The sequence below is a fragment of the Accipiter gentilis genome, chromosome 2, assembly GCF_929443795.1.
Source record: "Accipiter gentilis chromosome 2, bAccGen1.1, whole genome shotgun sequence".
Lineage (NCBI taxonomy): Eukaryota > Metazoa > Chordata > Aves > Accipitriformes > Accipitridae > Astur > Astur gentilis.
The window spans coordinates 16,558,248-16,572,689 of NC_064881.1; the positions used below are offsets into that span (position 1 = coordinate 16,558,248).

General features: G+C 38.3%; 1 protein-coding gene across 4 annotated transcripts in view; it reads right to left on the reverse strand.

Moving 5' to 3' along the window:
- The window catches only part of ARMC1 (armadillo repeat containing 1), a 32,273-nt gene extending 17,864 nt beyond the window's left edge, over window positions 1-14,409 (reverse strand). The window contains exons 1-4 of one of the 4 annotated variants that reach the window (XM_049822705.1): window positions 14,393-14,409; window positions 11,028-11,231; window positions 7,333-7,428; window positions 6,766-6,857 (exon numbers count right to left, since the gene is read on the reverse strand). In XM_049822705.1, coding sequence (XP_049678662.1) covers window positions 6,766-6,857; window positions 7,333-7,428; window positions 11,028-11,219 — 380 coding nt within the window. In that variant the 5' untranslated portion in view covers window positions 11,220-11,231; window positions 14,393-14,409. Of the gene's footprint in view, window positions 1-6,765; window positions 6,858-7,332; window positions 7,429-11,027; window positions 11,232-13,491; window positions 13,658-14,392 lie in introns of those variants that run through there. The other 3 variants (XM_049822689.1, XM_049822697.1, XM_049822714.1) reach the window with 3 other exon arrangements.
- Window positions 14,410-14,442: the final 33 nt, after the last annotated feature.

Below are 14,442 nucleotides of genomic sequence, written 5' to 3' on the forward strand. Positions count from 1 at the left end.
CCTCTCATAATAAACCTTTAGAACAGTTATTTGACTGCTAATTTCTATTAACCCCTGCAAAATATAAACCCACAGTAATATTTCAACATGTAAGTTACTACTAGTTACATGTGAATTGTTGGCAGTCAAGTCTTGGACTATTCTTAGAAACAACATCTATCTTTCCAAGCTTTTAAATCTTATTTTCTTATCTCACAAACCCCACAAGATTCTCCCAGAAAGCCCATTACATCATGACTAAAGTCCAGGTTAACACCAATGCTGTAAAACTAGGATTTTACACCATTTCATTACTTAATGCTTTTTGTGTTTTATTTATTATTACTATTTGTCCCTGTGTCTGCATCTCTGTGTTGAGATCATGACTTCCTATATGCTTCATAACACCAAATATTCTACGAATACAAAAGGAATACAAAAACAGTCTTGAAATGTTTTAAAAAAAAAAAAATTGCTGAACTGTGAGAAAGTCTGAATTCTTGTTAGTTTGTCATGACCCACAAGCAAAAAGAGCAAGAACTTTTACTGAGTACATGCCTTACTGACCTAGGTAGCCCACAGCATTGAACCCCTCCTCTCGCCTGCAGCTCCACTCCTTCCTATATATAATCTCCAAATACCAGCAAGCTGTTTAACAGACAAACGGAGCACTCAGACACTCAGAACAAACAACATGGTATATTTAAAGAGGACATACTGATGTTTCCTACATTTCCTAATATTTCATTGGGATTTTTTTGGCAGGGGATGCTTTTTCAAAAATAACTTCAAAAACCAATCTTTTTCTGAAACTTGTAAGATTAACAAAATATACAATAAAAACATTCCTTAAAGAAACTAGGGGGAGGGGAGGGGGACATTAAGCCACTTTGCTTAACAATGCTGAATAAACCAGCCTGCAGACGTCTTCCTACTATGGCCATCTATTATTAACAAGCATATTGCTACAGCACTGAATAGACTGGAGCCCCACAGCCCAGAGATGCACCAGCAACCCAATAGCGTAATTTTCCAACAGACAAAATGTAACAAAGTGGGTAAAACAAGGAGGCTTGAGAAATTCACAGGAAAGGAAATGCCAGGAAAGTTAACATGGAGTAGACAGAGAAATGGGTGTATTACTCTCGTTCCAGGTGATAAACTGCAATTTGTAAATCACTTCCAAAAACAAAGTTTTTGGATCCTCCTGCTCACACAAATATTTAAGACATAGGATAACAATGTTTTTCTCCAAAAACACAACTTCTCAGTACAGAATCACAAGTATGGTAGAGCCCCAAAATAATCATGGAACAGAATCATGCTTCCCATTACCCAATCGCAACTATTTCTCAATTTTAATGTGTAAAAAACCCCCACATACCAAGGATTACAAAAATAACATTACTAAGTGATTCAGGTACAGAAAAATAGAATCTCTACAGTCTGTCAAAAGCCATTTCCTTCTCCATTGCAGATCAAAATTTAAGTATTCCAATCAATAGCACAAATGTATAAACGCAGTAAATGTAAAAAGTTTACATAATTTTTTAGCGATAATTTGTCACAAAGTATTATCTTGAAGCCAGTTATGATATGGCAACATCCACTTCATCATCAGATATCCCTTTAAATATGTAGTTTGCTTTCTTGCTAATTAACATAGAGCCTTTGCCCTGTCTTCCCCAACGATTGCTCCTTTCTCACAGAGGAGAAAAACAAGTATGTCACATAACAAAAATGATAAAACTACTGTGATGCTACATCCCTACTATTTTAATTTCAGCAAATACTACCTGAAATACTTGGCTTTTTTTTTTTTTTTTGTCAGACATCATAAATTTAAACTTTGCTGGTTTCAACAAATAATTAAATTTTCAAAAAGTATAGGTAATTAAGACTACCAAAAATTAAAATTGAGTAAGAAGTCAGCAATTATAGACTGCATGTATTTTACCAGATCTGCAAGGGACTCTAATTAAACACATATTAATTGCCCTAATCTTCTTAGGCAAGTAATAAATTGGAAGAGCTGATTAATGCACTGGATTTAGTTCAGCTTGTTAAATCTGACACCCTGGCAAAGGAAGACTATCTTGAAAAGCTCTTTTAGCTAAGTAATTGGAATTTTACTCTCAGTAATTTGCCATTCCATAATAAGAGCTATTTAGTATATTGACTCTTCATCAGTTGTTTTTTTTTTTTAAATACATGTTCGTTATATTTAAACAGTACCATTATGCTGCTAATAAAGATTATGAAAAATTATGAACTTTGACCTTTACTGTCCATCAAAAGTCACTTTCACTCTGAACACAAATTAGTATATTTCCTTGTAGGCTATAAATCCTAATTAATTTTAATTCTAGAAGCTGCTAATAACATTTTATAAAGTCCATACGGACACATTAAGTCCTCCATACAATTCATAAAGCCAGCAACTAAACCAGTTTTCAATATTAAATAACTGCTGATGACTGCTGGAATACAATGAAACACCATTCTCCAATGAGCCTCAACTTCTCTCCTTTTTACCTATTTATGCAAACACTTCTAGACTTACAGGTACTCAGTCACCTGGCAAGGGAGTAAAACATTTTTGTGATAACAATAAAGCAGTAAACAACAATAAACCAAAAAAAAAACCCCAAAACCCCACCAAACTTTGGAAACATGCAGGTAGGGATTTTAAAGGTCTGATTTCTCTCTAACACAGTTACTACTTCTAGCTTATAACATGGAAAGATGGATCAAGCTTTGCTTAAAAGTAAGCAGATGCAGATGACCAAAAAAGAAATCTCCTGTACTAAGGAAAAAAACCAGCAAGTATAGAATAGGGCAACAGAAATTTTTATATTTGAAAAATGTTCTGCAAGTATTCCATGAAACTTGAACAGCTTCTCATATGTCCTAGAAAATGTGGAATTGTATAAAGCCTTTCTTATGAAGTATTTCAGAAAGTCATACATGTTCCAAATCAAGTTCAGATTGAAAAAAAAAATCTTAAATATATAAATATCTCACTGCCTTCAAATTTTTATTCTATACTCTTCAGAGATGACATTTCATATTTCTGCTTTAGAGCCTATAAGCTCCAGTCTCTACATCTAAAATCTGTTACTCTTCTGTTAGAGAAAAACAGTGTTCATACATCTTGAAAATCACTGTCACAGTGAACCTAAAACCAATTCTTTGCTCCTTAAGTGAAATGTAGTATTAACTAAGGAGTCAGCCAAACATTCATTTGAAGCAGCACAATGATTTTCACAAATGAGCTATAATGCTTAATACAAGCAAATACCAAAAAGCTGATCAAATAATACTAGGGGACTGATAAATCATGCAATGAGACATGAAGGTACCTCAAAGAACTACAGTTAAACTTGGATGTCTTTCAAATACTTCCCACCCACTTTCCATGATGCAGTACAGAGTATAATTTACTGCTTATCACTGGGTAAACAGGTAGCATTCAATTTCACCTCTCATCCTCAGTAGTCTTATGAAGGAATAGGTACTTCACCTTCACAATAATGAGTTTAAACAAGTGCTATATTCTTCTTCCATTGGTTGTGTATTACTTGCAACAAAAGGGTTTTGGCCTGTGCCTGAGGCTTCCATATACTATTAGAAGAAATCATAAGTGGCAAACCAATTCCAACTATTTTCCAGTTGACAGTATTGACCATTTAAAGATCTGTTAAGACTGGTTAGCTGTAGGCAGGTTACAACATGAAATTTCACAGCTGAACTTGAGGTCTCTAACACAGAGACCTTCAAGGCTTATAAAGACACTCACATGATGAAAAAAGCCCTCAAATTTCAGGATTTATACAACTGAAAGCAAAAGAGAACTGGAATTCTAAACAAACTCTTGAATTCCTAAGCACAGTGTCAGTTCAGCGCTGCTGAACATCAACTTAAGTCTGAAATATGACAAATATTCAGTTTGCGACTTGCCTCTGCTCACACGAGCTCCATTTTGTTGCTTGAAAAGACATAACACAGCCTTATCAGTGGCAGAATACAGTTTGTCACGATTCAGTACTGAAGAGGGAAAGCCATTGAATATTATTTAGTTAAGTGAGAAGTCAATGAAAGTGAACAGTGAGAGTTACAAAATCCTTGATGAAAGGGAAAGATTCAGACCACAGGATGCGCTTAACCTGTCAAGAGCAAAAACCTAGTGACTACCACTTCTGCTCCAGAAGATGCTGGGTTCTGTCTCACTTGAAAGAACTGTGCAATAACTGGAAAAGCAAAATACTGACAGAAGTTCATATCTCTTTGTGTGACTTATTTGCATTTTTATAACACATCACCAAAAAAAATAATCTAAACACCAAATTAGATTGTGGAAATAATCAAAAGATTTTAGATTAGATAGAGCAATGAGCTAGATATGCAGATTCTGAGAAGTACACTAGAATGCATAACATGAAGTCATTAAGACCAAAGCATTTCTTACTGCATTTATTAATGTTTCGTTTCAGTTCAAAGGACTACAATATCTTCTAGTAAACTGAAATTGCATTAAAAGCTAGACTCTGCATTTTGTAAAGCAAATCTGAAGAAGGTGGAGACCTTGTTTTCTCCCCCACAGATTTCTAACAAAAACCCCACAACCCCAAACCATTGGGGTTTTGTGACAAAAATATTTCTACATCTATCTTCTCAGCACTTTTCTACCATCTTTCTCCATATTTCTGCAGGCAATACAAAACTTAGCTTCAGCATTTCCTGTCAACATTAAAGCCTAAAATCCTGACAAGCACACGACAAAGTCTTGTGTTTGAAGATGCTATGTATTTAAATTTTCATGATATCACACTTTCCAAATGTTACAAGCATACAAATCAAATGTATGTTCTTACTCTTGCCAAGGAGCTTTCTAGAAAAAAAGAACACCTACAATATTTCCAGTTTTTACTGACTTATCTCTCCTTTTCTGCACGTTTCTGAACTTCACATTCTTTTGGTCCTTGAAATTGAAACACAGAAAAAAATGTTGTCAAAGAGATTTCCATAAAATTCTTTAAACAAAAGTTTTAATTATGACTGTTTCCTGAGTAATATTTGTAAGCTGCAGAGACTGATAATGCACTACCATTCCCCTTTCAACAACTTCTTAAGGATGTCTCTGTGGTCTAAATAGACATGTAGTCTATACTAAAAGTAAGTTCTTCTGAAACACATACTTATGTTATTACCTAAACATTTCAGTTCTTATTGTTATTATAAAAGCAGCAAGCAAAGACTTCTGTATATTTTACCTTAACTGTGAATACTGTAAGACTTAATCCATTTTTCCCCATACATCCTATTAAAAACACCTATAATTTTAAAAAGTTATAATTATTACATTATTCAAAAAAATTGAGAACTATTCTCTTCTGCATTCTAGTCACTTAGTTCATCATCCTATTTAAGACTTTTTTTTAAATCTTTGCGTTTTGGGTAACTGGTGAGTAACAAGATGATATTTAGGCACAATGCTGAACTTCATCCCAGTACATAATCTTGTTAGTTTCAGCAGAATTAATGAAGTACTTAAAGGTAAACAGTTTTAATCTTTCTTAGATCACATATCACATAGGATTTGTGAACAGATGAGAATTTCCCCTCTAATTCTTCAGGTTCACACCTTTAGATAAGCAGTGTCAGAGAGAGAGAAATACAACAACAAAAGATACACCACCAAAAACTGAAGGGGCTACGCGATGATGGAACTAGCAAAGTCTAGCCTTGTGGTTTTTTTTTTCTAAAAGAAACTTACAACATATGCCACAAGTGATACACTAGAGACTCAACTAACATATTAAAGATTCAAAAGCTTTCCATTTGAATCTTTAATATACAGTTTTACGTGTGTTTCATCCTTTTATAAATAATTGTTTTAAACGTTCATTTGAGACACATCTCAGTGCAGCAATATGACTGTTATCCTCCCTCAGGAAACAGTCCCTCACATCTGAAAAGTTCAGTTAACTAGAGCACTATCAAACTGTGTGTAAAATAATCATCTTTTGATAACCTGATGGCAAATTAATTTTTGCTATGACAGACTAATCTTTGAAGGAGGTTGGGGGTCCTTTTTGCTAATAATGATTCATCTTAGTTCATGACACCAATTTCTATTGATAAGTGCACATGTGCATCTTCTCCAGTGTGCATATACCCACACATCTTCCAGTATTCAAGACAAGAGTTAGCAATCTTAACAAAATCCAACAGTCGCAAATTTCAAGGGACATAACCCACTCGATACATTCTATAAAGAAATTAGAGACCACTACAAACCTCACTAACTTCTACTCCACCTGCAAGATGTTTCCTCAACACAAAACTGCAGATACATACCTTCAAAAATACATCGAAACAAATACATTGCATATACAATATCCCTTCCCACAGGTGGGATTCAAAGAATAGATGTGGCAGATGCCAACCAATTCCATTACATGCACTAGTGCAAGGCACCCTTATACAATGACAAGGATTATAAGAGAACGTAAAGGGAAGAGACAAAATCAGTTATCTGTAAAAAGGGCAAGAAATCTGTTGTTTGGCAAATGACCTTCAAATGAACATTTCTTGTAGACTACAGTCTAATTACTTTGCTAGACTGTAAAATGAAAACCCTTAATTGCTTGCAGCCCCATAACTTCAACAAGGAAGAATGCAATATTAAAAACTCACTATACAAATTCATAATCAAAGTTTTACTTTGCATCAGAATGTTATGTTTACACTGTCTTTGGATCCAACAACCCATCATAAACTTACTTTTGTATTACATTCTGTAAGCTGAGCATCATACCCAATTCACTTTTCATCTTTTCTCTGTTGGCACGGCACTCTGCCAAATAGCGGAGAGCCTAAAAGAAAGAGGACAACAGTAGATCAGTAATATGTCCAGTACATTATCATTCATTTTTATTAGTGTACATCTGCAAAACATTCACAATGTGAGTTCTAGTAAGAAGATAGAGAGTATTATCACCTACTGTGAACATTAAAAAATTGTTTTATTCTTATAAATACACAGAAAGCATACAATATCTAATCTATGAGAAAAGGTTGAGAGTCTGGGTTTGTTTATACTGGCTAAGAGAGTGTAAGGGACAATCTAACAGCTGTCTACAACTACTCAAAAAGCCTTTAGGAAGATGACTAAGCCAAACTTTCCTCTACAACAGCAGACAACGCAAGAAGGGGAAGCAGCCACAAATTGCAGCTTGGGAAGTTCAAGTCAGGTATTACAAAAACTTTTTTTCACTATGAAGGTAGTTCAACACCGGAACAGATAACCTAGTGCGACTGCAGAATCAACAAGACAAAGCTACAACTGACCTGATTGAGTGTTGGTGACAGTCCCAATTCAAGCAGGAAGCTGAAGTGAATGACTCCCAGAAGTCCCTTCCAACAAACATTTATGTGATCTGAGATCTGAAGTAATTTTTACACATTATGCTTCTAGTATAATTTCCATCAATTCTATGGGCTCCCCCAGTACTAGAAAACTCACCACCACCAAGTTTCTACCATCCACAGGAAAAGGTCTACTACATTTATAAGCTTCTGAAGATTAATTACAATATTCATCACTCCATACAGGAATAATACAAGCAGCAGCAAGCTGCTTAGGTTGTTACCTAAACTGGGAATTTACACTTATTTGGTGCCCAAGGTTTTGTTTATTTGGCTTTCAGGGTAGACTCTTTGCACAACTTCACATGGCTGACCCCAGCCAGCAAGTATATATTTGCATGATCCTCCTAACATAATACTCTTCCAGTTAAAATGTCTCGTGAACAGGACTGACATCTCTCTATTGTTAGTGCTGACAGACAAAATTTTCTTAGAAGGAACTAAAGCCTTACAGTGCATTGTGCTTTAATCAGTGTTTTACTGATGTAGGTACAAGAACTGCACTTGCAAATTCCTGCAATACACAAATACAATGGCTTATAAAATGGGTTTTGTGATAGCCAGGTTTAGAAGTGCACCAATTCTTTAAATATAGTCCTATAATAGCTATGCTGCTCAATAGGTGCTTTTAAAATAACATGCTCCTTAATCCCTTCAGAGATAGAGAACTAATTATCTGGGTTTTTTTTTCTAAATCATCTTCAGTACATATTAGGTAAAATTCAAGACCATTTTATTATCTTTTAAGAAAGTCTGACTGCTGTCTGGCATGATAAAAACTCTAAATGTAATTTTTGCTATTTCCTGATGTGGATCAGCATCAATAACTGCAGTTTATAAGTGTTATATATGCATTTATTTTCTTACTTTTCAACTATGGGGAAATGCCTGAATGATAGCTCTGAGCTACTAACTTTCATGTTAAGAAATGTATCCTTACTGACAGAAAAAGTTTCTCATTTTTATTAGTCTGCTCAGGCAATTTAGTATCGATGTAACATTGTTGGACAAAGAAAAACCCATTCTCTTAACAGCTAATTATGAGACAAAATGGAGGCAGTCTCTTTTCATCTGTTACATACTCTACACAGAAGTATAACTTCCACTGAAGTAAGACCAAAGACAAAGTTATCAGAACAACATAAGTGACCTGACCTTTCAACACTAGGAAGTCCTATCTCCCCCTGCCTTGCGCCTTCACAGAAGTCAGATCATTCATGCTTATTAAACTGCAGTCTACTGAAGGCATAAGGAAGATTACTATTCCGGACTTTGGCTCAGATCTCTGTTCAGCAAAACACTTATCTACATTAGCTTTAAGCTCACAAGTAATTTTATCATAATCAATAGGACTATCTCCATACTTGAATATAAAAATGCACTGTTGTCAATCTTAATAACAAAAGACACCTTTGATGTTTTATAAGTGAAATGTTAATGTAGTTTCAGAGTCCTGTTTTTTTTTTAATTTTAGTCCACATTTAAGAGGGAGGAAAAAAACCTAAGTAGTATTGCCTGGGTTACTTCTTTTTAGAACATTCAAAACTTTTAGCATTTGAACTGTACTGTAAAGAATTCCTGGAATCAAAACTAGAGAAAACTATAGAAAAATATACCACTTCTTGATCAGGCAGAAGGAAGGACTGAACTGAAACTGCATATGGGGATGAGAATACCCTCCCTGAGAGACTCTACCACATATCAAAAAAGTTAAATAGTAAACTACTATGATTCATACAGATTATTTATAATTTCAGCTATGGGAATCACAGAATAATACAACAAGAAATTTGAAGTCAGTGCTGTCCTTATTAGATACAAACTTAATGGAAAGTCACCACATTTAATGATTGCCATTCAAATGGAAGCACCTTTTTGACCAATAGGTTGGCTAGAAAAACAAAACCAAAACAAAACAACCTTTCAGAATGGAAAAATCAAAAATGAAGACTAAAAAGTTATCATCAAAGATATTAAAAGATACAGAACCTAAGAGGTTCAACAACTTATGAATACAAGGAGTCCACGTGGCAGACAAAAACATGTTTTCACAGTAAACCGACCCATTTCTGACTGCAGCCAAGGTCCTGGGATACAGCATGGTCTCCTCTAAACCCTGATTCTTAATCTACTCTAACTGTAGGTTATCACTAAATGGAACAACCCAGCTGTCTCCCATTCCCACCCAAGGAGATGTCCTTACAACACAACCTGAATGATATCGGGGGCTGTGGAACCACGCTGTGAACTGGATTAGCCCTCATCAATCTGACAAAGTCAGTCCTTTTTAGGTAGGGTTTATTTTTGTAACATGATCACAGACTGATTACCAAATCTCATGCAAGCGGTGAGAATACACAGCCCAAAGGAAGGAAAAAGAGTGAGACATCCAAACAAGATCCTCTTTTAAGACCACAACCTAAGGAAACTGCACTGGAAAGAAAACCAATGCAACGTATTCCCAAAAACTGTAAACTCAACTCAAAGTTCTTCCAGTGAAGAACATTATAGTCTTGGCAAATGCTATGGCAAGGCTAACCCAAAAACCAATTAGCAGGACACAGGTCTTCTGGATTATGGGACCTCATTCCCTGAACCCAGAAGAGTATCAGAAACACTGAAGTAATTCCAAGAAGTCCACTAATACTCACTATGAAAAGTAAAACAAATGAAAAATACAGAATTATGGTACAGATAGGTCTTAATGGTATAAAGAATAATGTATAATTGTATGTAAAAGCCATAGCTCTTTATTTTTTAGTTTCACATTGTTTAGACTTCAATAATGACATAAAACCAGAAAAAATAGCACCACATAAATATTAGTAACTTAAAAGTCTTTTTAGAAGAATTGGAACTAGACTTTTAAGAGGATCTTGACTTTTGTTTGTCCTGTTTCTAAGGAAGAAATACACTTTTTTAAATTAGTATTTAGAATCAGGATGAGAAATCAGGAATTCGGCATTTATGATTTAGAATGAGAAGAAACAGACAAAAGCTGGAACAAGTTGTATTAGATATTAATAGATTTGGGGTTGGTTTTTTGGGCGGGGTTGGTTGTGTGGTTTTAACACCATGAGGGTGGTCAAGTGCTGGAACAGGGGCCAGAGGGATTACGGAATCTCCATCCTTCAAAGTGTTCAAGAACCAAGCAGACACAACCCTGTGCCATGACCTGAGTACACTTAATTTGAATATGGGATTGGACTACATCACCTTTAGAGGTCGCTTCTAACCTAAATTATCTTTTTTTTTTTTTTTTTTTTAACAATATGAATGTTGAATCACTGTGTATATTTACCAAGCTCCATGACTTCATCTTAAGAAAGAGATTTAAGGGCGCTTACCTCCCTCCACACAAAAAGTCAAATAGCTGTATTAGGGAAAAAATGCAAAGTAAATTAATCTCTTCCAAAAACCATAAATTCCCCTGGAATGCGTCACTGCTAAAAAATTTTTGAACTACGTATTTTTTTAAAAAAAACAACACATATAACAAGTATCAAAAATAATATAAAACCAGGTTTTATTTTTTGCCTTTTTACTTGGTTAAAGACATATTAACAAAAGTTACAAAATGTTCTACTGACATACAAATTTATCTCCAGAATACTTACTAGTAAAGCTGAATGAACAACTGGAGGGTTGGGATGGTCCAAAAACAGAATAAGACCTGGCAGGCATCCTTGATCCTGAACAATGGCCCGTCTGTTCAATGGGTCAGCTGCGAGATCTCGGAGTTGGTTAACTACAGATAGTGCATCAGGCTCCTCACTCATAGTAGAATTCATTTTTTCTGCACCATGCATACAAAATACCTGCTAAAAAAAAACCCCAACAAACCTCTATTACTAATACCACAACATTTATCATCAATTAAAACACAGGTAAGATAAAAGCACAAAGGCACTGATTTGTTATGAGCGTAGAAGTATAAAAAAACCAAGGACTAGATTTCATGGAATGCAGATGGAATTGATAAGGATGTGGATCTTGAAATTTGTAAACTGGAAATCTAAACTTCCTATGCAGAGAAGAGGTAGGCTTGGTTAATAATATTTTGATTTGTTTCCTCTATGTAATTTCAGACCAGTCAGCCATTCCAGCCAGGGAGTATGTTTATGTTGCATTTTTTACACTACTGACAAACATTTCTGAGAAATCCATAGTTTTCCTACAACAAGGTACCCTAGAAGTCTATAAACTTCCTACTGTATAAACATGTGTAAAATCAAATTTTCTATTTTCAGAGTACCTTTAGCAATAATCAATTTTACAGAAAAATTAACCAGAAAAGCCAGCAAAAGATTAACACTGTATCAAGAACAGAGAACATCAAGTTTTAATCTGGCTCTACATGTCAAATAAGTACTGTAATGCCATACTCATTCAAAGGTAAAAAGGGGTTTAGAGGGTGGGGCTTTTTTTTTTTTTTTCTTTTCACTAGTACCCTCTCATTAAAAAGAAATAAAGCAGGCCACGACTTGCTCCAGCTGAAGTCCAAGCCATCATATCAGTTTCAAAGGAGACACCTGTTAGCTTGACAGTATCAGATTCCAGAGTTGTTTAATAAGGAATAACTACTTAATAGGCCACAAAAGCATATGTTTACTCAGAGAAAACGCTACATCTTGGTGCCAAAAAAAATAGTTTCCTTCAAAACACTGATTATGTACCTCTGAAACTATTAAAAGCTAACCGGGGTCCTGGTGTTGCCAGTACCAACTCATGCAAGTAACTTTTCTTAAGGCACATTAGTGTGAGAAAATTTGTAGTGTTAATTTGTGTTCTCTCATTTTTCCCCTGCATAACAATAAAACAAATTTAATTTGGAAGTGGTCATATTCTTTTAACATCATTTCCCAAACACATAATACTGTACAAACATGGTATTGTTTTCCTACTGAAGGTAGGCCTTTCAGCAACACAAGTCAATCATATTCATCAAAAACAACAAACCACAAACATGCATTTTGGTTATGATAGTTCCTAACCTTTTTCACATTGAAAAAATGCTATAATCTCAAAGTCATTGGTCCTTCCTTCAGGAAGGAGAGTGCTAATGTGAAAAGTTCATGCCAGCGATTAGTCTCCAGGCTATTTTTCTTGACTATCACAAGTCCAAAAGAGATCAACTGGTAGATACAGCAGCTCAATCAATAAATAATAATTTATATTTCTAAAGCAGAAAACTCTAAATTAAAAACAAACAAACAAAACCCACAACAAACTCTGTTAAGTATTACTTTTCATAGTTGGCAAAAGAACTCATTCAAAACTTCAAAATCAAGTCAGTTGTGGAGCTGATGCTAACAAAAGCCTCTGACTTCCAGTTCTGCATCCCGAGCACCAGATCATTCCTACAAGTCTCTCCATCCTGATCACCTCTTGTCTTTTTCCTTTTAAACTCCCGAAAAATCATGAAGCCAAAATTTTACACCCCTCCTATCCCATTAGGCCACACTCGCGTCCTCCCCAGACCCTTCTCCCTCTCTCCTCAGCCACAACTGAGGAGACAACTTAAGTCCTTGCCTTCTCCATCACCTATGACAACTAATTTTATGAAAACCAGGACCCCCGGCGTCTTGTTATGAAAAAAACCCCGAAACAATTAAGCCGTTTTAAAAGTTTTAGGAAGTTATCTAGAGTTTAGGGGCCTAGCAGAGAAGTCAGCCAGGTACCGGCTCTTTTCTCCTCCTTGTAGCTTTGAGATCAAAGCTCAGCAAAGGTACCGCAGACCCCTCTCTCGGTCTCCCTCTCCCTTCTGTGTCCTCACCAGGGAGGCCGAGGAGAGGAACCGCCGCAGCTTCACACCTCCGCTGCCAAGCTGAGCGTTCCCGAAGCGGCAGCGCCGACGCTCCGGCTGGCGACAAGGCCCCGGGGCTCAGCTCCCGGGCCCCTCGTCCGGCCGAGGCACAACGCTCCAGCGACCGGCTGAGGCGAGCCCCGCGACGCGGTTAGGGAGAGCGAGAGGGACCTCAGCCGGCCTCGCCGTCCCCCTCTCACGGCCATCCCGCCCTTCCCCAGCGTCCCCCGTTCCCGCCCCCCGGGCGCGGCCTGTTCCCCGCCCTGGCCCCGTACCGTCGCAAAAGAGGTCCCGGCCGAGAAGCTCAGCCCCGCGCCCCCATCGCCGGCGGGGTCGCTACGGCCTGCGGAGGGCAGCGGGAGGAGGAGGAGGGAGGCCGGCAGCAGGGCCCGCCACACACGCACCGCACCACCCGCCACGGCCCGCTCTGACCCCGGCACCCCCCACCACTCCGCGACCCGATTGGCGCGGACCCGCCCACGCCTCTCCGCCACTCGCGGCGCGCTTTGTTCCTAGCGACGCGCGATTGGCTGGCGGCGGCTTGCCCCGCCCCCTGGCCGCTCCGCATGCCGGGAGTTGCAGTTCGGAGAGGGCCGCAGACCCCCGCCGGGGAGGAGGCGACGGAGGGAACAGGGGGCCGTAGTTCCTTTTTTTTTTTTTAAATAACTTTTTTTCCATAGATGGTCACCACCAGAACTTAAATTTACCGCTCGCGTAAACCGTGCTGTAACAAAACGTAGCGTAAAACACACCTCGTCCTGCGTGGGGACACAGCCCCCACCCCAGAAGACCCGGGCAGTTAAAATTTATTTTACTACGAGCCGATGTTCTTCCTGCGTGAAGGTCTGGGGTCGTCTTCCCTCCTCTCCCCCCCCCCCCCCCCCAGGCGCAAATGTCTTTCATTTTCACGTTCCTCTCCTCCACTCGCCCCAGCGGAACTTTCTGAGCTTTGAAACGCTCGGGATCCCAGCGGAGCTTGGAAAGCCGGGATCTCCTCCCGGACGGCCCTTAAACCTCGGCTCCGCACGGGGAAACGTCCCCCCGGGCCCCTTGCCCCCACGCCTTAACGGGACGCAGCCGACACCAGCCACGGAGCCACCGGCGGTGCCGCAGCCGACAGCCGCACCCCCGAGCGCCGTTAGCCAGCAGCAGCCGCCGGGCAGCGCCGTCAGTTACCGTCGGGGCTCCGGAGCAAGGCTAGGAGGCCTCCCCGCCCCGGCCAGGCC